This window comes from Marmota monax, unplaced genomic scaffold (assembly GCF_021218885.2).
Source record: "Marmota monax isolate L192 unplaced genomic scaffold, Marmota_monax_Labrador192_F-V1.1 WCK01_AAM20220418_F8-fsc00164, whole genome shotgun sequence".
Lineage (NCBI taxonomy): Eukaryota > Metazoa > Chordata > Mammalia > Rodentia > Sciuridae > Marmota > Marmota monax.
Genome location: NW_026693313.1, coordinates 1057847 through 1081985, shown reverse-complemented (window position 1 = coordinate 1081985; position 24139 = coordinate 1057847). Strand labels below are relative to the sequence as shown.

At 39.8% G+C, this 24139-nt stretch overlaps 1 protein-coding gene across 1 annotated transcript in view; it reads left to right on the top strand.

Moving 5' to 3' along the window:
- The first annotated feature begins 5873 nt into the window (after positions 1-5873).
- Tfb1m (transcription factor B1, mitochondrial) overlaps positions 5874-24139 on the top strand; it is a 46524-nt gene continuing 28258 nt past the window's right edge. The window contains exons 1-3 of the mRNA XM_046456578.2: positions 5874-6054; positions 8502-8653; positions 22644-22752. Of these exons, the coding sequence (XP_046312534.1) occupies positions 5922-6054; positions 8502-8653; positions 22644-22752 (394 nt within the window). The 5' untranslated portion in view covers positions 5874-5921. The remainder of the gene's footprint in view (positions 6055-8501; positions 8654-22643; positions 22753-24139) is intronic.

Below are 24139 nucleotides of genomic sequence, written 5' to 3'. Positions count from 1 at the left end.
AAAAAATGAAGGTGCTAGCCACCTAAAGAGTGGGAGATGATCATTCCAGACAGAGAAAATTGTGTTTGCAAAAAAAGAGAGGAAGCAGGAACTTGATATACTTGTGGAATTTAAAGAAGACCCAGCATGGCTGCAACTTAGCAGGAAGGCAAATTAAATGAGGTGGGAGATTGGCTTTTCAGTATTCTACAGCTACTGTGGGACGTAAATGAGTTGCAGAGCAAAAAGACCAAAAGCTGCTGCAAGGAGCCGTGTGAAAGATGGAGGGAGTACAAACAGAAGTCAGGTGTGACCTATGTGGCTAGGAGAGTTTTCAGGATCTGGAGATGGAAATGGGATTCAGGCATCGGGAGGGAGCCGTGAACTTGTAGGTTGCCAGGGTGAGTTATTATGTGGGAAAGTTTGTGGGAAGACAGTTTCATGGAGGAAAAAGAGAGAGGAGGATCTTGGACTGAGAATCATATGCTTGAGAGTTTAGGTGGAGCAACAGATGTCAGCTCGTGAGAAAGAGAAAGACACGGAGTTGTTGTCCGTGCAAGAGAACAGACTGTGTCAGAGTCTCTGTGAGTCCGGGTGCATGCGGGGGCAGGAAGGGGGGTGAAATTGAAGTGTGCAGATGCTCTAGTCTGTCCCAGTCCAGCACCTTCTCTGTCAGTGAAGAGTTGTATGAACCTGGACACTCAGCTCCTCTGTGCTTCACTTTCCTCATTAGTGAAAGAGGGTGATATGGTGTGCTTTCTGAACAAGTTAATATGGACAATTCTAGGATTGGGCCCGAGATGTAGTCAGTGCTGATAAATCCACCTCCTGTTGTCATCCACAGGTAAGATGAGGATACAGACTGTCTTTTGGATTTGGAAACATAAAGATCCTTGGGAATTTTCACAATGGTGGTTTTAGAAGCGAGAATGGAGTAGACTAAAGAATGAAGGGAACTAATGAGATTAGAACAGCTGGTCTACCTGACTCTCTGAAGAGTCTGGCTGTGAAGAGGGACTGGAGATGCAGACGGAGCTGGATAGCTCAGCAGGTGTTTGATTTCTTCTTCTTTTTAAAAAAATATGTATTTTTTAGAAGTAGTTGGACACAATACCTTTATTTTGTTTATTTATTTTTATGTGGTGCTGAGGATCGAACCCAGGGCCTCGAACGTGCTAGAGGAGGGATCTACCACTGGGCCACAATCCCAGCCCCATCTGATTTCTTTTCTTACCTATTTAAGATAGAGGTACGGGCATTGGGAGGAAGATAGGACACACGTGAGGGCTCTGTTGGCTTCTAGGAGCCACACATTCTCCTTCCTTTCTCTTCTTCACCTGCTAAATTTCTTTTAAAAGTAGCGTGGCTTTTCTCTCCCTTATAACTTCCACCCTGACACCTGAAACAGGAACTGGCTCAGTTCATCCTAGGTGAAGGAGTGACATGACCAGGGTAGAATTTTAGCCAGGATGTCTTCCAGGTCCTAGTTTCCAACCTGGAGCAAGCATAGCTATTACTGGGAGATAATCAAAAGGCATCTCCTAGGTCATTAACCCAATAACTGAAATTCATTAGGTAAATATGGATTTAAATTGGACTGTGGAGAATAGTGAGGACCATAATAACTTGGGGGTGATTTAGAGGAGAGGAAACCTAGTAGGGTACAGAGGAATATGGACAGTCCAACAGCAGGCTTACCCAAAGGGGGAAGTCAAAAGGGAAGTGAGGTGCCAACAGGTCCGCTCTGGCCCTCTTCCAAGTTAAGCAAGGCTCCCCTTATCAGTTGGAGAAACAGGCAGCCAGTGGTTGGGAATGAATTCCTACTCACTCGCTTGTATGGGGAAGCACACAGAGCACAGGCCATGCTGTGTGCAAAGAGGCATTGCATTCATCCTATGGCCTAAGCATACACTTTGGTCTTCAGGAAGTGAGGCAAGGATGGGCAAAGACTGGGGACCTGGGAAAGAAAAAGAAGAAACAGATGCATGCCCTTATTAACTAGCCTTCCCATAGATGTCTGCCAGGGAGAGGAAAGGGGCTGCACCAAGATGCTCAGGAATACACATTTATTCATTGCGCTCAGAACCTCCCATTCACACAGCAATCACCTTCCCCATCGCTTTTTGAGCTCATAGAAAAGTTTCATTGTGAATGTATTCACATTCATGGTTTCACTTATTCTTGACTTTTTCCAATTAAATGTTGAGGCTTAAACTAACAAACAGATAATATAATGAAGGTTAATATTGTACAATGCCTTTAGCACATGCCAACTTTTTCTTCATTCACAAAAAGACCTGCTTTGTTGTGTAGGGAAGAATTTTACCAATGCTCCCTGAGTCATCCCAAATTGAAGGGCTTCCTGTCTTCATTGCCTCATTAGGATACTTGACAATAATTCACAGATCTTTGGGGACAATGAGCAGGCTTTTGAGTACTGCCTGGAATAGTGATAAACACCATATTTAAAAAGTAGTGTAACTGTTACATGATTCCCTCAGGCAATTAGGCTGCGTTGCTTGCCATAAGCTGCCCTGCTTCTGTCCCTACAGAATAAGCATTTGGTCTCTCTGCTCAGAACCATCGCGTTTTTCCTTCTCCCCTCTAGGTAGGTCACTAAATTCTTTTGTGAACGGTGGGCAAACAGCCATTGAAAAAGAAAGAAAGAAAGAAACTAAATGTGTATGAAATGTAGCTCTTAATATTTCTCTAGAGCATCAAGTCATATTGTACAGAATTATAAAATACTATCAGAAAAGGGCACTTTACATACCATAATAGTCATTTTTTTAAAGTTCAATTTGGCAATTCAAAGCCACATTTAATTTTCTTTGCAAATTCCCACATGGCAGGAAGATATTACTCTTTGTGGCTTTCAAGTCTCTTTCAGGGAACTGTAAAATGACAATCTTTTAGAATTAGCACTTTTCCCATAAAAAGACACTAAATGACTTATATCAAATAAAGTCACATATGCATTTTCATTAAAATAAATACTAAAATAATAAGTAATTTTCCTATATAGCTATTCTGGGATTCATGCAAATTAGACTTCTGCATTATAGTTTGGTATGAATCATTTGTAGTTCTTCATCTTCACTGATAGGTGGGGCTAGTAATTTCTGCTTTAATTATAATATTTTAGCATATTAAAATCTATATCTAGATGGAGCAGACGCTTCAAAGCTTCAAAACCGATGAAACTGCATGCTTCTCTTTTAAGGAAGAAAGCTGTTTGCATTAATATGTGAAATATACTACTAAAACACCCCCTGCTGATTTCATAGGATTTTGCAAGGAGTTATGCATAATTTTCTGAAATTAAAAGGCTGAGGATCAGATATTTATGATGATAAAAATTGAATCTCAAGAATTATTAAAAGCTTGGAAGATTCTTCTAAGATGGAATTTTTATTTGGTTCAATAATTATTTAACACATACAATGTTTTTCAGAAAGCAGTAGAATCAAAAGATTTGTCTTCTACACTCAGCTTCTTCACTTACTATCCGGGTGACAGTGAGTCACTGAACATCTTTGTGAACCAACAACACAAAATTGAAAAGAGAATTAAGAGAAGTAGCAAGGGACGTTGCTGGGTGATGGGCCATAACCTCACAAATAAAGATTATTGCAAATGGCATGGTTTAAGACAAATCCCTATTTAGATCTGGGGACAAATTCTCAGGAATCTACAAATTCTCCATGACACTGTGTTTTTTCATTTTTGAATTTATTTTTTAAATAAATTATAAAGGTTGCTGTTAATCTTGTAAGAAGTGTATGTGTTTATATTTTGGGTCATCTAAATACCCTCCTTATGACTTGAGGCAGTAGAAGTACTAATAGCAGAAATGATACCAAATAATTCAATTTCAATTGTTTTCAAGTTAATGAAAACAGACATAGGCAGACTTAATATGTAACATCCATCTTCTCCCAAATGATAATGACAAAAAATTTGAACAAAGATTTGTTAGTATTTTGAATCCAGAAAACTGATGAGAATATTCAATCAAAATGTGGCATACTATAGCATTGATAAGTTGAATTTGAAAGAAAAAGAGGAATCCTGCCAGCCAGCCAGCATTAAGAGTAGTGATTTAACATCAATCATCATTGTAAATTAACAATAGAACTGGTTTTGGCTTTGTAAGTTTGAATAGATTTATAGTAATTGTGTTTTAAATTGTCATATGAAAATTGTAAACTTAAATTTATACCTAGATTCTTATTTCTATGTATTTAAATAGTGCCATAAAATTAACCTAAATTATTTCATTTAAAAAATAATTTAAGCTGATACAGTAGTTGAGAGGTATGGCAAATAAGATAGGAACTCAGATGAGGAAAAACTCAGGTTGCCTTCTTCATGTACTTTGCTATGTGACCCTGAGCAGCTCACCCTCATTTCTTCACAGTAAATCTCATTCTCATAAAAACTGTGATGGGAAAACAAAATGGTGAAGATAAAATGAGCGAATGTTTTTCCAGGTTTAGTGTGTTATGGTAGATAAGACCTCTGGGTCGATAGTTCAAACTTTCAACCTCCGTTTTTGATGCCGCATCAGGCAAATCTCCTTACCACTATGGGGGTCACATCTCTATTTTCTAAAGCTAGAAGCTGTATCAGATTATCTCAGAGTTCTAAGATAGCTGTAAGAGAAGGTGGTTGGGGTCTCCACTGGAATTTCAAGGGACTTCTCACTTCAACATCATAACCACTGTTATTTGGTTTTCCAATAACTTTTTAAAAACTTAGTACACTGAGGTTAGTATTACTTGTCCTATTCCACAAGGCTGAAATAAGTTTTTTTTTTAAGTCAATGTATCTGAAAACACTTTCCAAAGTCTAAAATACTAACAACATTACAACAAACTCAGATTAAAGATCCTGACTTTTATTCACGATTCTAAAATTAGGCAGCCTCCAGAACCACACCAGGTTCAAAGAACTCCAGCCAGCAACGTCGTTTGGCAGGATTTATGGACAGAAAACAATAGTGAGGTACACAGACGCCTGATTACATAGATGATTTGCCTTATTTGAATCATTTGGCCGCCTGCAGTTAACTAGAGCCCTGCTGTTGTAATCAGCTGAGACTCAGCTGTTACAAAAGGATGCTCCCAGATTAGGTTTTCAGGTTAGGTACTACGCAAGGCCACAGTTCCCCACGAGGGACTCTAGAGTGGAGGTATTCTCAGGCGAAACTCAGGTTAATTTGACATGAAGAAAGTGGGTTTCTCCTCCATTGGACACAGTGTGAAGGGCCCGAGGAACTACATTCTAATGCTGGCCCTCTCAACCAATGTGCTGAAATGAATCGCATCCATCTGCCACCTAACTTGTAATGCCCACCACTACTGAGCGTCCGCCCGGTGCCCCGCATTCCACCATGTTCTAACTTTGCACTTGGGGGCCTCTCAATCAGCGCTTACAACTTCGAAGTAGACAAGAGGGCCATTTAACAGATTAAGGACTGAGGCTGACAGCAGTTACGTACGTGCCGTGCAGCACCTGCGAGCTGAGTTCTTAAAACACCCAGCCAACAGGGAGTTTTGCCGCCAGTCACCCGCATTCTACCTGTCACAGACCCGCACCTGGAGCGCAAAGGCCTGAGACGACCCCCGGCGACCCGGCTGCGGCGTTCCCCAACTCTCCCAGACCCCGCCCACTCGCGAGAGTCCAGCCCCACCGACCCTCCACAGGCTCAAGGGCGGAAACCACCGCGCACCCATCCTGCACCGCTCTCCGCGGGACACTGAGCGTGCTCAATCAGCACATCCGGATTTCCTGTCCGTTTCGTCACTTCCGGGGAGGACAGCTAACCAATAAGGAGGGCCAGGAGGCGGAACCTACTGCCTCAGGCTCCTCCCCCGCCGCGCGTTTCGGAGGTTGGGGGTGGGGATCCGGGAAAGGCCGGGTGGTGTGTTGTGGGCCTAATGGCTGCCTCCGGGAACCTCAGCAGCTTCCGTCTCCCGCCGCTGCCCACCATTCGGGAACTCATTAAGTTGTTCAGACTGCAAGCAGCGAAGCAGCTATCCCAGAATTTTCTTCTGGATTTGAGGCTGACAGGTGGATGCATTAGCCAGTGCGCCCCCGTGGCATCCCCGGTGCTCCAGGGGTTGCGTGGAGGGGTTTCGCTGGGACCTCGCCGGCGGGTCTTAAGGGACAGCCCTGTCTGTGTAGGTGGGCGACCTGCATTCGGTCAGGTCCTCACTTCGCTTTGCACGACAGAAGTCCGGAGTCCCGCCGGCCCAGACACGTGAAGGGCGATGTCTGCACGGAGCCCGGCGTGCTGGGGTGTCGGCGCGCGAAGGCTGGCGGTGCGGGCGCTGAGCTCCCCACGGGCTGGGGGCGGTGGAGTCTAGCTCACTACGCTCCGCCGCGGGCCTGCACGTGCCCATCAGATTTGCTTTTCGTGCAGTTTGAACTTATTAGGGCTTAAAGTCGTGTGCAGCTTTTAGCCATAACTCGTTTTGAAACCTTTGTAGGATTCGTTATTTAAACATTTGTTGAGTCTAAGAAATCCTCGAGGGTGCAAATAATCAGTAAATACATATTGCACAAGCTATGAGAGTGAGCAGGTAGTTTACATTCCCACGCCTTATTTTTTTTTTAAGTGACTTTATGAGGTAAGATTTATAAACAGTGAAATTCACCAGTTTGAGGTGCATGAGTTGATACGTTTCTATGTTTGTTTACCACCCCCTTTTTTTGTATGAGATCGCTGTAAGCTCTATTATAAATATGTGCACTGATTCACTGCTGCAGTACTCATGTTTTGAGATTTGATATTTCAGTTTACTATTTGGCCTCCCTGTAGAAGTTAAAAAAATCGGTGAATCACCCATAACGTTTCTATTAAATGATGTACAGTTTATAAAGCATAAATAAGTTGTTTTAATTTCTTGGACCTGAGTTTTTCATTCTGTCTGTAGCAACATCATTTTGGATAAAACAGTCTAATTCCACTCAAGTCATTTATTTAGAAGAGGGGCCTACTACAAGAGCTTTAAAAGATTGCCCATTTTCCAACATTCTTTGGGTTAACTAGTACCAGCCTTTCAACTAGTTATAGGCCACATGCTAAATATAAAAACCATTCTTAGGGCTGAAGATAACAGGTCTTTTTATTTTAACAGCAAAAAGAAGCTTCACTTACATTTTCTCCTGTGAGTCTTTTTTTTATATTTATTTTTTAGTTTTAGGTGGACACAATATCTTTATTTTTACGTAATGCTGAGAATCGAACCCAGTGCCTCATGCATGCATGCTAGGCGAGCCTGCTACCACTTGAGCCACATCCCCAGCCCTCCTGTGAGTCTTTACTGAGCCTCAGGAATAAGTTCCAGATTGTAGATGATAATAATTCACTCTTCCTATAAAAACCAAAGCACACAGGGAGATTAAAATACATGTAGGAGCAGACCAAGATGGACACTCACTCTTAATGATTTGACATTACATCTTTGATATTCATTTGTATTTGAATGCCTGAGAAGTTTGAGGGTGAAAACACTGTCCTGCCTACTTTCATAGCTTTACATTTTTTAAAATGAGAATCTTAAATTCACTACATAAAGCCTATGCTTAATTAATCATTCTTGTTCCCTCTAAGGCATTTGGTAGCTGTAAGGGAGCAAATACTGGCTTTATAATTTACACCTGAATTGGAGTTTTTTTCTCTGCCATTGCTTTTTTAGATGACTATGTACAAATAAAACAATAGACAAGGAAATTGTAAAGTTCAGAGAAATTAAATTGGAAGAGTAGCTGTTAGTTATGTATAGGAGGAATTTGGTGAGAGGATGTATGAAAATCGCCCATAACATAAATGGTCAGTGGATGCTAATTCCCTCCTTGCATCCATTAAAAGACTGTCTTTGAAAGAGAATTTTTGCCTTTCAGCTTACATAAGCTTACCAAAAATAAGCAAAGTTGGAACTTTATGTCAGAGGAAAAGTGCTGGTGTGTTTTTAGTAGCTAAATTTCCTATCCTAGAAGGCGCAGTTTATCAGATTTTAATATCTCAGTCGATAAGACCAACACATTGTATGTTTTTCCAGAAGTAATGATAAGTTGCAATGAAACATTAGTATTCTACCCTTCTGATTTCTTAAGGTCTGCTGACTTAAATTGACTACTCGAAGAAGAATTATTTTCATGTTAGCATGCATACTTGCAAAGCTTAGAAAACCTCCAATGCTGAATTTAACCTTTATCTGAAAGTGTCCAAAAATTAAAATTTCTGAGAGTCTTATCACCCAGGAACGTGTTGCCATTGCCATTCTGACTACCAAATAGGTGTCTGTGGGTAAAAATGGAGGCTGACTGCACTTTTTGCTTTTGCACCTTCAACTAGCAGCATGGAAGATTCTGATTGGGAATGTCATTTTGCTTGAATTTAAGGAAATGTGCTATGATAATCCTGTTTTTGTTAAAGAATTAGTACAATTTAAAGTTTAAACATTGAAATTTGCCAAGATGATCAAGATAATTAAACTTTTTTTTCCCTCTAGATAAAATTGTAAGGAAAGCTGGCAATCTGACAAATGCTTATGTTTATGAAGTGGGTCCCGGGCCAGGGGGAATCACAAGGTCCATTCTCAATGCCAATGTTGCTGATCTCTTGGTGGTTGAAAAGGATACTCGATTTATTCCTGGATTACAGGTAAGATACTTAAAGTGTCTATTAGGGAGCAAAAACACAATTTAAAATATTAGGCCAGCGTTCTTAGGCCTCAGGGCAACCAAGGTTACGTAAATTGCTCCTAGACTACAGATCAGAATCAGAGATTTTGATTCTGTACAGAGAGGTCTAGAAATTGCATTCTATAAAGCTTCCCCAGATGGTCTATAGACTACTGCTTGAAAATACAATGATGCTAAAATGTTTTTAGTTACCTTTCTTTAAAAATCATTTATCATTGTCTGTGTATATCATGTCTGCTCCTTAAAAAAGTGAAAATCAATAATGGCCAGAAATGACTCATTGGCATGACTTTTGTGAACCTCATTCATTTAGGTTCAAAATGCATTTCCACAAGCAAAAGACAGAAGACATTCATTTGTCTAGAGAGACTAATTGTTAAGCTTAAACATTCTTATAAGAGAATTTTGTAAGTGAGGAAATGAAGTTATAATCATTTTGCTTATAGATTTAGGATGAGGTTTGAATGAAACATCTTTAAAACACAGATACTATTATTATATGGGAAATATGTGAAAGAATGGTATATTTTAGCGGGAGGGAAGAAACCTTGAGTGAGGGTCTTTCTAGCTGCCTAACAGAGGCTGGCAGTAGAGAGAATAAGCTTGTTTTGATCTTTCCTAAGAACTAAAACAGGTGGGAATTGAGGGAGACAGGATCATGGATTTGAAATAAGAAGGGACTTAAGTTTTTAAAACCTCGGCAAACAGTGGAACTGATTATGCCAGGCATCGTGTAAAGGGAGTTCCTCATAGGGGGCACTTAATGACTTAAGGGCCTCTGTTTGATTCCTGTGTAATTCTGAAACATTGAAAGAGCCCTGAGCCTTTGACAGTTTATTATGTGACTATAATAGAACAATAAAAGTATCCACATTCTTTCTTCTATAGAAGAGGGCAAATTGGTTTAAAATTAGTATATTCTAATATTTATTTGTGTGTATATTAATAGAAAAATGTTTAAATTCTGTCAGAGCAGTATGAGAAAATTTGTTTAAAGATGTAGGAGTTTGTGTGCATACATCAGATTTTTTAGAAACAACAATTTATTTCTCATCTTTATCTGGTATTTAGGCCTTAAAGAATTGTATAATGATTGATTTTGGGATTGTAACGTGGTACGTATTTCTTGATCAAATGTGGGATTTAGTAGTGATTTTTGCTTTCGGGCATGTTCTTGTTTTAAGAATTGTGTCTCAACTTGCGGTGGTAGTGGGAATAATGTTATTATTGATGAGCTCATGAGATGATAAAAAGAAATTGGATACTGCATAATTCCCTTCAGGTTTGTTGTAGCATTTTCTGGATACGAGGAGTACTTGTCTGACTTTTTCTCCCTTAAAGGGATTTTTTAACCCTCAAATTTCCTCGTCTGTTACATTCATTCTTTCTTATTAGGCAAAGGGGTGAATCAGTTTAATTACATATTCTCCTCTGTGATCTGATCTGAAGATCTTTGAAGGCAGGCTGTTTTAAAGACCAGTGGCCCCCTCTCTCAACCCCCTGCCCCGGTCCTCCAGTCCGTGCCTTGTAACCCTCTACTTGTAACCCTCTCTGGTTTTCAAGGTTCCTGTGATTAGATCTGGACATGGTGTGTGTGTGGTTTCTCCGTTCACTCCTCTGGAATGCAGGTGCCGTGAGGGTAGAGAGTTCAGGGGGTTGGTTTCCTTGCTGAATCTGCACTACAGGTGGCAGTGCCTGCTGCAAAACAGGTGTCAGTGGTGACTCCAGGGGGACTAAGAAGGCAGTCGGTCTCTGTAACTGTGTGTGTATCTGTATGTCATGTGAGCTGACGAAAGGAGTCATTCGATAGTAAAATAAATATGTCTTATGGGTTATCAGAAATTTTGTGCTCTTTTTTCCCAACATCAAGGCTAAGTTCGAGGTGAATTATAGGAGATATATATTTGACTGCTCATCATTTCAGAAGAAGTAAAATTAATTCTGTCTTCTGTGCAGAAAAGGAACTCGCCTTAAAAAGAAATGTTGGGTACTAAATTATCAAATAGGCTTCTTTTTCCCATAAAGAATGTTTCAATATGTAAAACCACTTTCTATTAGAGGGTCCTAAATTAATCATAAAACTGAGTAAAAGCAGAAGAAGAGTGATCTATTTTAAGGATTCCATTTTAGTGGTTTCTAAGCTAATAGAATTACTTTTTAAAGAAAGTATAATAATTTATAAAAAGTCTTCTGGCTGAAAGTGTATCATTTGTAGCTTAATTTAGTTCATACAGTGTAATCAGGAGGCAGTTCAGGGAAGGAAGGCTGGTGATAACTTAGTGCTGTGGAGGTGAGAAACCGTGTCAGATTCCGGAACACAGCACGGTGCGGCTCTGTGCTGAGGAACGTGGACGTCAGGCTCTACCCTAGTTGTATGACACCGGGCAGATGCTGTCTCAGCTTCAGTTACTCGTAGGTGGTTGGTGGGACTAAGTGATGCCTGACACTTAGCAAGCACTTGGTAAATCTGAATTATAAATACATGGTTAAATTGTTGTCTACAATAATAAAGGTGCCTCTGGTGACTCAGGATTGATCAGGAGACTGCTCATCTGGAATGAGTGTGGGGCAAGATTAATGTGACTCCCGGCGCGCTGGAAACCGCAGTGCTGTGGAAATGGTGGGGCTTTCTCCCACTCCTCCAGCCTGCATCAGGCACCTGGGGTTTCTTTCTCTTGATGTTGTAACATTCCAATTGTGTGGTTCTTGGTGTTCATTTTTTTGGTGTTTTATCTTATTTATTTTTTACATTTTTATGGCTCAGTGGATTCTCTGTGCCTTGGAGGGGAGTAAAGAGATTCCAGACAGCACAGGGAGCTTGAAGCCTTGATGGGTTCTCCTGTCATTTCTGAGCTGGAGATAACTTCATCAATAACGTGTTCCCTTCAGACAGTTCAGATTCTTCTTCATTTTTGTCTTTTTTAAAGGTTTCATACATTAATAACAACAATAGAAAATATTTATGAAGAATTTGCCATGCTAATATTTTGTTTTACACCTTTATTGAGGTGCAGTTGATGCTCAGTAAATTGCCTATGTTGCAAATATAAAAATCACTGAGTTCTGACATATGTAAGATCACACAAAACCATCAGCACAGTCAACATAGTGAACTTCTCCATGAAGAGTGCCTGTGTTCCTAGGAACCCATCCCCTCGTCCTCCCCTTCCCTGTCTCCAGGCAACCATTGGATTGCTTTCATCACTTTCCTTTTTTGTAGAAGCTCGTATTAATGGAATCGTTCAGTATGCCAAAGAGAAAACATTGTCTGATGTTTTTCTATTTGGCATAATTACTCTTGAGATTCACCCATGTTGAGGTGTCTTACCAATAGTTTGCTTCTTTTTGTTGCTTAATAGTATTCCATTTTATGGGATATGCCAGTTTTGCAAATATATCCACCTACTTTTGGACTTCAGGTGCTTTTTTACCATTGAACATGAAAATAAAGCTATTTGAACATTCTATGAAACTCGTGTGTGTGGATATATAGGTTGGGAGACAGCTGTACCCTTTTACATTTCCATCATTGGGCATGAGGGTTTTTCTTCTTGCTAGTTCATAGTATAGTGTTTTTCACATCCTAGTCAGGAGTGATTGTATCTTATTGAGATTTATTGGCACTACTTTAATGAAGAATCATATTGCATATATATTCATGTGCTTATTTGCCATCTGTATCTTCCATGGAGAATTTGTTTGTTCAGATTTTTTTTTTTTTTTTTTGCTCGTTAATTTTTTTCTCCCCTCTCTGCTTCTTGTTGAATTTTAAGAGATCTTTATATAGTTCAGATACATGTTTTGCAAATATTGTCTCCTCAGCTGTCACTCATCTTTTCATTTTCTTGACAATGTTTTTTGAAGAGCACAAAATTTATCAGTTTTTCCTCTTAAATATGCTTTTAGTATGACTATGTAAAAAGAAATACCACCACTATGTATAATGCACCAATAAAAAATATGGAAAAAAGAAATAACATTAAAAAATTCTAACATACTATAACTGTTTTCTAAGTAATAAGCATCTGCTGTATTTACTATTTAAATAATTCCCATATTTGATATTTATTTCAATCTTCAACCTATTGTCTCTTTACATGTTGAATCTGCAGTATCTTTAAATATTAAACACATTTCTATTCATTAAAAAATAAATATGATACTTTTCCTATCATATTTTTAAAATATTTGCCAATCAGGATTGGTAGAAATTGTTCCTTTCCCCCCCCCCAAGATGTTTATTGCTTTACCTTTGTATTGAGGTCGGTGATGCATGTGAGTTTTTGTGTGTGCTATTAGATGAGGGCTCGGGTTTTTTGGTGGTTTGTTTTGTTTGCCCCATATGTTGAAATCATCTTTCTTTTTTCTCATTGAATTGGCTTAGTATCGTTGTCTTATACGTGTCAGTCTGTACCAGGACCTTGAATTCTGTTCCCTTGGTTCATAGGTTTATCTTTTCACCAATATCAGTCTGCATTGATTATGGTATCTTTATACTTGGACGTGAAGTCAAGTAGTGTAGTCTTCTAACCTTACTCTTCTTTTTCAGTGTCATTTGACCTTGATTTCCCTATATTTTTAGAATCAGATTATCAAATTTTTCATTTTTTAAAAAGCCTGGCAGGATTTTTAAAAATGAAACTGTGGATTAATTTGGGGGAGAATTGACGTCTTAATGATATATTCTCTTCATCTTTGAATGTAGTATATTCCATATTTTCTTTTTTTTATTTATTTTACTTAGTTACACATGACAGTACAGTGATCTTGACATATCATACATTTGAATCAGATGGGATATATTCTCTGATTTGTCTTGCAAGTTTTGCATGTGCATCAAATTTTGTCAAATTTATCCGTAACAGTTGATTCTTTAGAGGTAGACTTTGTATCTTGCAGCCCTGCTAAACTCACTTATTGGTGGCTGTTTTGTAGATTGCTTAGTATTTGCTGTGTACATTATCCTGTCACCAAATGAACACAGTTTAACCTTCTGCATTCCAGCATCTGTGATTGATTCTTCTGGTGGTCGATTGTCTTATATTGTTGGCTAGGATCCACAGTATAGTGTTAAATAGCAGTAGTAGGAATACACACCCCTGTGTTGTCCCTGACCTTAGGTGAAATACATTCAGTCTTGACCACAGACCATGATGTGAGTTGTAGGTTTTTTCTAGATCTCCTTTTATCAGGCTGAGGAAGGTCTCTTCTATTCCTGATTTGCTGAGGTTTCACTTGTTTTGGGGGGATGCGGGGGTGAAATAATGAGTAAATACTGAGTGTGCAAAACTGCATGGTTTTTCTCTTTTTAGTTCATTAATATAGGAATCATATTTTTTAATATCAGACCACCTGTAGAACCTGTGGCGATGTCACCTTTCCCTTCTTTGGTCTTGGTCATTTTGTGTCTGTTTTTTTCCTGATTTCTCTGGCTGTGGATTGGTCAACTTTATTGATCTTCTCCAAACAAAGCTTTCAGTTTCATTGATTTTTCTATGTTGTTTTTTGTTTTCAATTGTGTTGACTTCTGCTCTGAAATCTTCATGTCCTTCCTTCTGCTAACTTTGGGCTTCATTGTTCTTTCTACGGCTTTTTTAAGGTGGAAGCTGAGGTCATTGATTTGAGGCTTTTTTGTTTCCTTGTAGACATTTAGTACTATAAAGTTCCTGATAAGTACTGCTTAACAGAATTCCACAAGTTTTGGTATGTTGTATTTTAATTTTCATTTTCTTTCAGAAATTATACACCTTAAGATTCTAAATTTATAGGAAGACTTCCAAAGAAGGGTTTTTTAAAAATATATTTCTTAGTTGTTGATGTACTTTTATTTATTTTATTTATTTATATGTGGTGCTGAGGATTGAACTCAGTGCCTAATACATGCTAGGCAAGTGCTCTGTCACTGAGCCACCACCCCAGCCCCTCAAAGAAGTTTTGAGATGTAGACTTAAGGAAAGATTTCAGAAGTAGTTCGGAATTTTCATTTAACATTCAGCTCCGCTTTCCTTTTGATTTGTATTTGACTTCTAGATGATTTAGAAATGTATCATTTAGCTTGCAAATTTGGTTATTTTTTTTTCAATTCTGTCTGTAATTATTTTTAAGTTTAATTGGATTGTGATTAGAGAACCTGCTTACGTGACCTAAAGCATGGTGAATCTTATCAGATTTAGTCCATGGCCTAGAATACTGTTTGGGGAGATGGTTCTCATGCACTTAGAGAGAACATGCATTCTTCTGAAAAGAACAGGTATTCTGTAAGAGTATGCATTCTGCCATCCTTGGATGACACAGTCTGTACATTCTAATTAAATCAAGTTAATGTTGTTCAGGTCTTCTTTATCCTTGGTGATTATTTTGTCTACTGAAGTGTCATTGATAGTGAGAATAGTATTGAAATCTCCAAATAATAATCACGGATTTGTTTCTCTCCTTGCAGTTCTGTCAGTGTGCTTCATCTGTTTGAAATGCTATTATCAGGCTCATGAACATTTAGGATTGCTTTGTCTTTGTGGTGGATTAACCCCTTTATTATTATGAAATTATCTCTTGTTCCCTGGTAATACTCTTTCCTCTGAAATCACTTTGTCTTGTATTACCTAGCTATTCCAGCTTTCTTTTGATCAGTGTCAGAATACTCTGTCTCTTTTATATCACTTTTCTCTGTTCATTACTTTATATTTTAAATAGGTTTCTGTAGGCAGTGTCTAGTCAGGTCCTTTCCCTCTGATTTGACAGTCTGTACCTTATGCATTAGTTTTCTATTGCTGCTGTAACAAATCACCGTAAATTCAATGTCTTTAAAAGGGCAATTTGTATTCTCTTAAAGTTCTTGGAATGTAAAGTGTAAAATCAGGATTGGCAGGGCTGTGTTTTTTCTACCGACTTCAGCAGAGAATCTGATGCCTTGATTTTCGGCTTCTAGGGGCCACCCATACTCATCATCTCTTGTTTCTACATCTCTACCATTAACTCTAATCCTGCTGCTTTTCTCTTGTAAGACCCTTGTGATTTTATTGGACCCAAACAATCCAGGATAATCTCCCCAGTCCAATATCTTTAACTCAAACACATCTGCAAAATCCCTTTTCTGTCTCAGATCACTCCCCCAAGGATTCATAGATTAGTGGGTAAACATCTTGCAGGCAGATGGGGGTACAGTATTCCACCTATTGTCTGTAGCTTATTGTCATTATTTTTGTGGTCACTTGAAGTTTATAGGGAACATCTTTAATGCAGTCTGTCTCCAAGTGGCATTGTCACTTCACTTACAGCTTGCAGATTGTGCCTCAGCGTCTTTGCATATCTCCTGCCAGGCCCTGCACCATCTTGTCCTACATTTTGCCTTTTCCTATGTTATAAAGTTTACAGACAGTGTTACTTTTGTTTTAAAAGTCAATATTAATATTCTGTATTAGAAAGATTAAGAAAATGATAAAAACTTGTTAGATATTTCTTCACATAGTTACCATTTCCAGAGCTCTTTATCCATACTTTGATCTAGTGCCTTTATTTAACCTTAACGACTTCCTTTAGCATTCTCTTGTAATGTGGTTCTATTGGTGATGAATCATTTAGCCTTTTCATTTGTCTGGAAACGTCTTCATTTTGCCTGTTTGTTTGTCTATTTATTTATTTATTTTAGTTGTAGATGGTCATAACTTTAATTTTTTTATTTTTATGTGGTGCTGAGGATCAGACCCAGTGCCTCACATGTGCTAGGCAAGCCTCTGTCAGTGAACCACACCCCAGCCCCTTTTTGACTGTTTTGAGTAATAATATGCTGGAAGCTCCAGTGCCCTGAAGATATTGCTCCCATCTTCTCACTTGCAATGTTTCTGACAAGAAATCTCGTCATCCTTATCTTGTGCCTCCATTTTTTCTACTGGTTGCTTTGAAGATTCTCTCTTTGTTTTGAGCAATTTGGTCATGATGTGTCTTGGTGTAGTTTTCTTCATGTTTTCTGTGTACGAGGTCCATGGAGCTTCTTGGAGCTGCAGAATGTTTGTATTTCTTGTTGTCCATTATCTGAAAATTCTTGTTTTGTGTATTTTGTGCCTTTTTGTTATTAGATTAAGATAGAAGAATATGTTTGGTCCCTGATGCTCCATCTTGGCCAAAGTAGGAAACTCAAGGACTCTTACTGACTATTAAATCATATGCTTGTATCATGGAATTTTGGAGACAGAAGGTGTGTCATTGACTATTAGTAGACAATAGATAATGTCTGCATTTTATAATAGGTTAATGCAGGGATTATTTTTTTCTTCAGAAGCATAGTGGAAAGTTCATGGGATTAATAGTTATGTTTTGTGATGATTACGGGGCAGGTAGAAACTGACGTAAAGAACCTGGAGTACTCTCAGGAGCCAGTGGATGGTTGCTACTAATATAATTATTACTTCTCTTGTCTGTTAGCCAGTTTCTTGTCACTTTGACCGAACACCCGACAGAAACATTTGGACCCACAGTTACAGAGGTTCAGTGAGATTGGTTGGCTCCAAGGCAAAGACATCTTGGTATAGGGCACAGTGGAGGAAAGCTGCAGCCCGTGGCACCCAGGAAGCAGAGAGAAACAGGAAGGGCCAGGGGCAGATCCAGGCTCCAAGGCCATGCCTCCTGCAGTCCACTCCTTCCAGCCACGCCTCACCTCCTACAGTTTTCACCACCTCCCGGTTATTAATCCATCAGATGGATTAATCCACTGATAGGTCAGATTTTCTTATTATGATCTAATCATTTCACCTCTGAACATTGCTGCATAGTCCATAAGCTCTTGGGGGGTGTTAGGTCGGTGGCAGCGACTTGGTGGTGACTTAGTGGCAACTTAGAACAAAGCAGCCTGCGCTGCTTTGAACATCAATCAGATGCCAGCGGAAACGCCTGTCAATCAGCCAGATCTCCTGACTAACGCCTGTCAGTCAGCAGGACCCCCTGGCCAATCCTGGAGTTCAGCCAACTCCCCTGACCAACTCCAAGGGGGCACGGGACCCTAGAGACACCTTTTCCTGTCCCAAGCCCTTCCCTTCCTGCTGTAAGCCCCATAAAAGTCCAGTCCGGTCGAGCTTCCACTCGGTTTCTCCTCAGACCCTTCCCCTGACCCCTCTGTGGGTCTGATCGAGTTCCGCCCGGGAGTGATATCTCAATAAAGCCTGTTCAGCGGCCCTTTTAAATCTGCCAGCTTTGGTTGCTGCCTGCCCAACCTGATCTGACAGGGGGCGTTCCAGATGCAAAACAAATACTGTCATCTTATAAGGGACAAAGTAATTCACACATTCTTGTAGAGAAAGCTCTTTTTAGTTAGAGATAATAAAAATTTGAAATTATTTCATCTCTAGCAAATTATTCAAAAAGAGCAATTGTCTGAATTTCTGTTTTGACGTGACTGTTCACTTGAGACATGCCTAACTGAGGTGACCACAGTTAGTCACAGCACAGACAGACTTGGTTAAACAAAATGTGCCAAACAACTGCAGTGGTTTGCAGTCCACTGTGAAGGAGAAGGATAAAGGTCAGTGTTGGTAGCAGTTATTACAGTAGCAGAAAAGGTATAAATCAAGTAGAGAGCATGGTAATTTAAAATAATCCCAACTCCAGTGCACCTCTGTGCCCACGAGGCCACCGCTCTTCAGGCAGCAGTGACCGACAGCATCACGAAAAGCAGGAGCAATGCTTTCTGCTTAGTGTTTTAGCTATAGATATTAAAGATTGTTTTTTTTTTTTCAATTCCAATTCATCCTGAGGATAGTCCACATTTTGCATTTACTATCCCTGCACTGAATCATGAAAGTCCTGATCAGAGATATGAATGGAAAGTACTCCCTCAAGGGATGGCTAACAGCCCAACTATGTGTCAAATTTATGTTAACAAAGCAATCCAGCCACTTAGAAATCAAAATCCTGAACTACAAGTATTTCACTATATGGATGATGTATTATTAGCACACAAAGATAAAAACAGGATGGCGCCTAGCATTTTGCCAGTACTTTTTGAGTTCTCGCAGAGTTCCCGTTGAGTTCCAGTTGAGCTCTCGCGGGGATGCCTGGAGAGTTGGTGTTGGTTGGTGAAGTTCCGGTGGAGGGAGTTCCCGTTGGTGTGTTGGTGTGTGGTGTGTCCCGAGAAGGCCGCGTGGGTGGCGTTCGCGGGAGTTCGGAAATAAAGTCTGTTCCTGCTTGAGTGGCTCGTGATTTGTGCCCAGCCAGACTGCGGCAGCTTAGGAGAATTGTCCAGTGTAGTCTAAAAAGATGCCACTCTGATTTTCTTATGAAATGTTAACAAATAAAGGAGTAGATGTTGTGTGGGAAGGATAGGTAAGCAGACGTCAGATCCCTTAAGGAGGCCAAGTACACAAGCTCTTACCATACATATTTGATTCAGTCTAACCAACAAGCACACTGACTGAAGTCATGCTGCAGTCTTCTCCCTAAAAAGGTGTTGTGATATGAAGCTCCTGTTGAATAACAGCACTGCTGTTTTTTGTGTAGTCTACATAAAAGTAAAGATCTTAAGTTTTTACATGTCGTATTTTAATTGCATATTTTTTCATTCTCATATTACTCGTGAGACAGTTTTGCCCAGCCCTCTTGCAACTTTTTACTCCAGCAGCATTCAGGCCCTACTCTAAGGCAAATCAGGAAGTAGGTGATGAATGCCTAGCCCACTCTGAGTGTTGGCTGCCGTGAGCTCCTCACCCTGAGGAGGTGGCATAAAATGCACAAAATATCCATTTTACACGTGGTTCTTTGTTCTCAAAAAATTGTTCTTTCCTCATCAAATTAAATCACCGGAAAAGCTACCCAGGTGGACCACTGTTACTTACCCCCCTACAGAAAAGCTTTTACCGGGACTGACTTGTTAAAGGAGTCTTGTGTTTTATTTTTTTAATGGCCATAGAATGGCACTATCCATTATATTGTTCCATGTACCCTTTACCAAACCTGGTTTCAGAAAAAAGAAAAATGACTCTCTTAGAGACTAGGTCTAATTACTTCTAATAGAGAGTAAGGTTTATATATTTCATTATGCAAATCATGAGTGTTAACAATTGTAACGATAGGATTCTTAGCACACATGTAAAAAAATACATTCTCCTTTTCATGGTTTGGTTTTCTCTTTATTTTGTAGTCCTAGTTAATGAAAGTCTTTTCCTTGAAGACCATCTCATTTTGGAAATTTAAATGATGGACCAGGTTAAGAGTATCTATGAATACTCACCTGGCTGAAATCAGGTGCCCACACTTATGATCTCACAATGGACTGTGCCTCTGGGCGCATTATGTGGTCACACCTTGGGCATGTTGTTGAAGGGCAGCAACAGGGATCCTTCCGCCCTGCCACATCCCCCTCAGCAGTGTTTCAGTGGTGAAAGCATTCCTCTGTGACTAGTTTACAGAGTCCCCTGTCCTTTCTGGGTAGAAGGCTTTGTCTGTAATGGCAGTATCAGTTAGTCTGTATTTCACTCTCCCCTCAGAATTGCCCCAAGGTCTTCAGGGAAGTCAGCAAACACCAGCATCCATTCCTTCTGCAGTGGGGAGTCACAAAGGGAGCTGGAGCACAGGGCTGTCAAGGAGGGGGTAGACCTTTTACAGATTGGATTTGGCTTGTCATTGACTGAGACCTAAACCTAACTGGGAATTCAAAAGAAATAGAGTAGACATGAAACTTTAAACCTAGGAAAAGAAAGTAGGTTCGTGTCTTTGTCAGTTTTCTGGTATGCAGTTGTGTTTGAGTGTGGAAAAAGTTAATGTTTCAAGTGTGGCTGTCAGAGCATATGAATTAACACCAAACAGTCGAATTTACATTGTTTTTAGTCCTAATTACAAATTACTTAATTACTTTCTGTATATTAACATTATGTAACATAAACTTTTAGTTTTGCCACTTTGTTTTTGAAATGCTAATTTGTTTTGTTTTAATTATGTGAAACATAGTTATGGAGAAATTTTAGCTTTCTCTAATCTTGGTCAGTGCTGTCATTAAATTCTCAGTGTTTATACAGTAAGAGCATGTCCTATGAAGAGCTAGCTCTTTAGTATATTGTGGTTATTATGTTTTCTGAGATTTATCGGCTGAAACCCATCAGGTTAAGTTTTAGCAAATCATGGTAATTTAAAATAATCCCAAAGTATGTTAGTACCAAAGGTATGCTGTTAGGTTTGCTAAACTGCAGTGGTTAACCAGTAAAACTAGAAGATTCCAAACTTAAAATGTTTATTCTCTTAACTATATAAGCATTTCGGCTATGTAATTCTGAAATATTATTTATATAATTCTACCTCATTTACTAGTGAAGTAAATCTTTGCAAGTTTCTTGACCCCACATTTTGGGAGCCAGCTTCCAAGAAGCTGAATGCTGTTTGATCATTCGTGTGTTCATTCCTTATTCAATATGCATTAGCATCTGCTGCAAGTGCTGCTCAAGTAGATAGGAAAGAGGTGCTGCCTTAAGGCGCTCATGCTGTTGCCGAGGAAGGAGACTAAGCACATGAACTCTGATCTTAAGTGCCTTCAGGGTCACAGGCAAGGCACAGTGGAGGGCTGCTGCCTGACTCCTAACTTCTGACACCTCTTCATCCTTCCTGTTAGTTACCTGAAATAGGTGAGGACACGGTATTAGGAGAGAAGGTCAGCTTATGGAACTAGAAGAAGGACAGAGTCCCCCTTGACTTGTTGACTGAACATCCCTGTGTAGCCCTCAACAGGTTCTAGAATTTCGGCAGCTGAGCTAGACCAAGGTTCTCTGGGCCCCCCGAGCTGAGACTTGCTGTAGGAGGAGGATCACCTCTTCCTTGCAGTCTGCTTTGGAGTGACGTCTCATCTGGCAAGTTCACGCTGGCATTTTAAGTTTTGTAAGCTAGGAGCTGCATGCTTTCTTTTTTACTGAGGATCAAGTTTTATGTTGGGCGCAGGGACACATAATACAGATTTATAGTTGGCTTATTCATACGGCCTTTGCAAACCAAGTGCCAGCTTTTTATTATGTACTGTGGGAGTGTGGTAATAAAGTGAATGAAATTAATTCAGAAGAGATCTATTACAAAGGAAGCCATGTTTTGTTGTTGGTTTTCTTTTTTGCTTAAAGAGACTGATGGAAGGCTGGGCGTGGTGGCACACACCTGTAATCCCAGCCACTCAGGAGGTGGAGGCAGGAAAATCGCAAATTCAAAGCCAACCTCAGCAAAGTGAGACCCTATCTCTAAAAAAATACAAAATTGGTCGAGTGCCCCTGAGTTCAATCCATGGTACACCCCCCGCCACACACACACACACACACACAAAAAAAAAAAAAAAAATTGAAGGAAAGGGGGAAAAAAGCAAATGATGACTGGAAGGTGGAAAGGGGCTGATAGAGAGCAAGTATGGAACTATATATACACAGGACAGATATATCCAGGACAGTTCATAGGTGGATAATGCCTGTGAATCAAGAAAGGTTCTGGCTAGGGCTGCTAGGTGAGGGTAGTCTCAGAATGCCAAATGGGGCATGGCATTGACTAGGGACTTTCTACTTAGTTTGAATCTACCCATAGATTAAGGTAAAAATCTAGGTAATGTGTAGAATTCTGTGTAGGTATCTAGACTATAAAGATTTAGTTGGATTCAAGCTTATTTTTCTTATTCCTAATTCTCAGAATTTCATTATCACGTCCTTAGTCAGTAATTGTAAGACTTAGAGATAGGAGTGTAGTTTATGTTGAGTTCTATACAGAAGTAGAAGTCATTCTGAGGGCCAGAGTTACACTCATGTGCCACGTGTGCAATCCTGAGCTGCTGTTGTGTCACCTGTGACTGTCCCTAACCCCCCTGTGTTGAAGAGAAACTCTGTCAGTTTGTGGACCGTCACTCTGGGTCTCTGGCTTTTCCAGCAGATGTAATGATGCACAGGTTTAAACGCTGTAGTTCTGTTGCTCTGAGTGTGTGAGCTCATTTTATTGACCTTATAAACTAGATGCTTTCTGATGCAGCGCCTGGAAAACTGAGAATTGTTCATGGAGATGTGTTGACCTTTAAGATAGAAAAGGCTTTTCCAGAAAGTCTTAAAAGACACTGGGAAGATGGTAAGTACTTTGGGCATGTTTTTTAAAATTTTTCTTTTGTCATTATTTATATCACAAGTATTTATTATACTTTTACTATAAGGGTTCACTATTACATGTTTATATTTTAGACTACTGAACAGAATTAAATAATGTGCATTGTCATTTTTTTACTTTCCTTCTTTCTTCCAAAATTTAAACCTAGTAACCTTTTCTTAGTTCTAATTTCTTTGTCTCAGATTTTCAAATGTTTTAGATTCTGTGCAAGTAAACTTGTCATTTTTACAATACCATATACATGGGATAAACTCTTATAAAGTATTACTTTTTCTAAATGTGAAAAAGGAAATGTAAAGCAGGCCACACCCAAGCCTTGGTTTTAACTTTATTCCATTTTCTTTCACACTCTAACCAGGGCACTCTGTTTTCATGGACTGTGTTCACTGGGTATCTGCTGTGTGCCAAGCTCCTCAGAGTACACAGATAGAGTATATTTCTTGCTCATCAAAACCTTTGACAAAAATGGAAGCGGTTTTTGACACATCATGATCTAGCTGCCTCCCCAGGGCCAGGCTCCTTCAGGGTGGTCTGTGTTTGCAGTGCCATCCTCTGATAGACCTTTGGGCACTGCCTGGATCCTCCTACCTGCCCCCATCCCTGGACAGGCTCCAGCTAGGCTCACAGTGATCTCCTGCCCTCAGACCTATTCTGACTGCATCCTCCTGCATTCCTTTGCTGTTGTCCACGTTGTGTGTGTTCCCTTCCCCCTCCCTCCCCTATCTTCCCTCCCCTCCCCTCCCTTCCCCTTCTCTCTCTCTCTCTCTCTCTCTCTCTCTCTCTCTCTCATCTTCCCTGACGCCAATACCCTCCTGTTGTTTATTTGACATTTGTGAACTTTCTCTAACAACTCTTTGCCAGTGGTTTCTTTCCATTGAGTTCTTATGTGTTGTTTTTGCTGTTTTTCTTTCTGAGCATGTCTTCTTGCTACAGATTTGTCTGGATTGCTCCACTTCTGTGGCTTTACTTCCTACCAAAATATTTTTGGCACTCACATCTTTATACCCAGCCTGTATCACCTTCCAGGGCATCTGAGCCCCTGGCCACCCCAGAGGTGCTTTAACTTCATCATGTTCAACTCGTTTTTAATTCATTTTCTTTTTTTTTTTTAATATTTATTTATTTTTGTTTTAGTTCTCGGCGGACACAACATCTTTGTTTGTATGCGGTGCTGAGGATCGAACCCGGGCCGCACGCATGCCAGGCGAGCGCGCTACCGCTTGAGCCACATCCCCAGCCCTTTAATTCATTTTCTAAGTCAGAATTCCTAGCACTGTCACTACCTGACTGGCACTAATTAAGTAGAGTCCTTTGTGAATACTTTGTGAAAAAATGTTGAAGAATCAATGGA